The sequence below is a fragment of the Erythranthe guttata genome, chromosome 13 (genome assembly GCF_056151865.1).
Source record: "Erythranthe guttata isolate IM_541 chromosome 13, IM_541, whole genome shotgun sequence".
In the NCBI taxonomy this organism is placed as follows: domain Eukaryota; kingdom Viridiplantae; phylum Streptophyta; class Magnoliopsida; order Lamiales; family Phrymaceae; genus Erythranthe; species Erythranthe guttata.
Genome location: NC_142545.1, coordinates 2,513,692 through 2,515,476, shown reverse-complemented (window position 1 = coordinate 2,515,476; position 1,785 = coordinate 2,513,692). Strand labels below are relative to the sequence as shown.

Here is a 1,785-nt window from a genome sequence, read left to right as displayed (position 1 = left end):
AACAAATTAATTAAAAAAAATAAAAAATAATTAAATAATATTATTATTAATAATAATAATAATAATAATAATAATAATAATAATAATAATAATAATAATAATAATAATAATAATAATAATAATAATAATAATAATAATAATAATAATAATAATAATAATAATAATAATAATAATAATAATAATAATAATAATAATAATAATAATAATAATAATAATAATAATAATAATAATAATAATAATAATAATAATAATAATAATAATAATAATAATAATAATAATAATAATAATAATAATAATAATAATAATAAGAATAATAATAATAATAATAATAATAATAATAATGATAATAATAATAATAATAATAATAATAATAATAATAATAATAATAATAATAATAATAATAATAATAATAGATGCGGAGGTTGAGGGGGGTTAGTGTTACCGAAATCATCGCCACCTCCATTTATCAACGGAAAATACCTCAACTTGTGGCGGAACAATTAAACCGAAATCATCGCCGAGGTTCTTGTAAATATTAACTATCCTCACAACCTTAATGCAGGCATGACTAGCAACTCCAAAACCTAGTGCAACACAGTGACCTTCTTTTGGATTGATATTGGGGAGCGGTAAATGTAGATGGTTTCTAACGCATGGGTTCCATATAGTAATATGGCGGTGTTCAAGATTCCTGCCGGTCTCGTCGGATAAGCACACAAGCCCATCGCAATAACCCACTACTCTGGAATACTCGATCGGGAATTCGAATGGAGCTTCGAGTACCATTGAAGAATTGATACCAAAACCTCCATTTTCAGATACTTTCAGCAATGAAAACTGATCGAGCTTGTTGTCGAGACCGTAGCGCGTGAGGAGTAGGGTTTGATTCTTACTGTTGGTTGAGAGGTGAAATGCGATGGAGGCGGCGCTGGTGATAATCGACCACCATGATTTCGAAACGGCGGTGAATCGGATTAGGGTTTTAACTGGCAATTTAACGAGGATTTCGGAGAGGAGCTCCGTCGGAAAGTAGTTCGACATAGCTCAGTGGTGAAAACCGGCGGGAGAGATTTGGGGGAAAATTGGCTGACCTAAATCCCTAACCCGCATCCCCATTTGATTTTAGGATAAATTACCAAAGCGTCCTCAACTAAATTCAAATTACCAAAAAAATCCTCACGTATTCATAACTATTAAAAAAAACCTCCTCTCAAAGTTGGTCATATTTTGTTATCAAGTTATTTGAAAATCTACAAATATTTGAAAATTATATTATCCTACAAAATTTTTTACCAATTACAATAATAGATCCATTAATCAAAAATTTGGTGATCAAAGTTGTTTTTATTTTATTTTGTAAGAAAATATAGTTTTTTCAGCAACTCGTGTGATTTTTATTTTTTTCTCGCACTTTGTACGCTCGAAATTATGTTGGATACGGAATAAAATAAAATTTTACTTTGTTATTTTCCACCATGTAAAGAAAACAACAATAAAATATAGTTGCCCTTGTTAAGTTAAATATTCAATTAAGGTGTATGGTGACTGATTTATTGTGTTTTGAGGGTGCAAAGGGCTATTAAATTTTTTCAAGGGTGCAAAGTACCAAAATGCTCGACTTTAAGGGTATAAAGTGGGATTAAGCCAAAAACGTGTAAGGTTTATTTTACCCTTAAGTTAAATACAAATAAAAAATAATAAATCATAAATCTTAGAAACCCTCTGAAGTATGATCTAATTACCGAAAAAAATAGCTCATGTATTTGATACGCGTAAAACCTACGT

The 1,785-nt window shown here is 28.7% G+C and overlaps 1 protein-coding gene across 1 annotated transcript; it reads right to left on the bottom strand.

Annotated features, from left to right (window-relative positions):
• Positions 1 to 447: 447 nt before the first annotated feature.
• LOC148765637 (putative F-box protein At1g47790) lies at positions 448 to 1,041 on the bottom strand. Its single transcript, XM_088811871.1, has one exon. It carries the CDS (start codon positions 1,039 to 1,041, stop codon positions 448 to 450), a length of 594 nt encoding a protein of 197 aa, XP_088667997.1.
• Positions 1,042 to 1,785: the final 744 nt, after the last annotated feature.

What these genes read in the sequence shown, in the direction of transcription:
- LOC148765637 (XM_088811871.1), bottom strand. Translation starts at nt 1,041, where the DNA reads ATGTCGAACTACTTTCCGACGGAGCTCCTCTCCGAAATCCTCGTTAAA.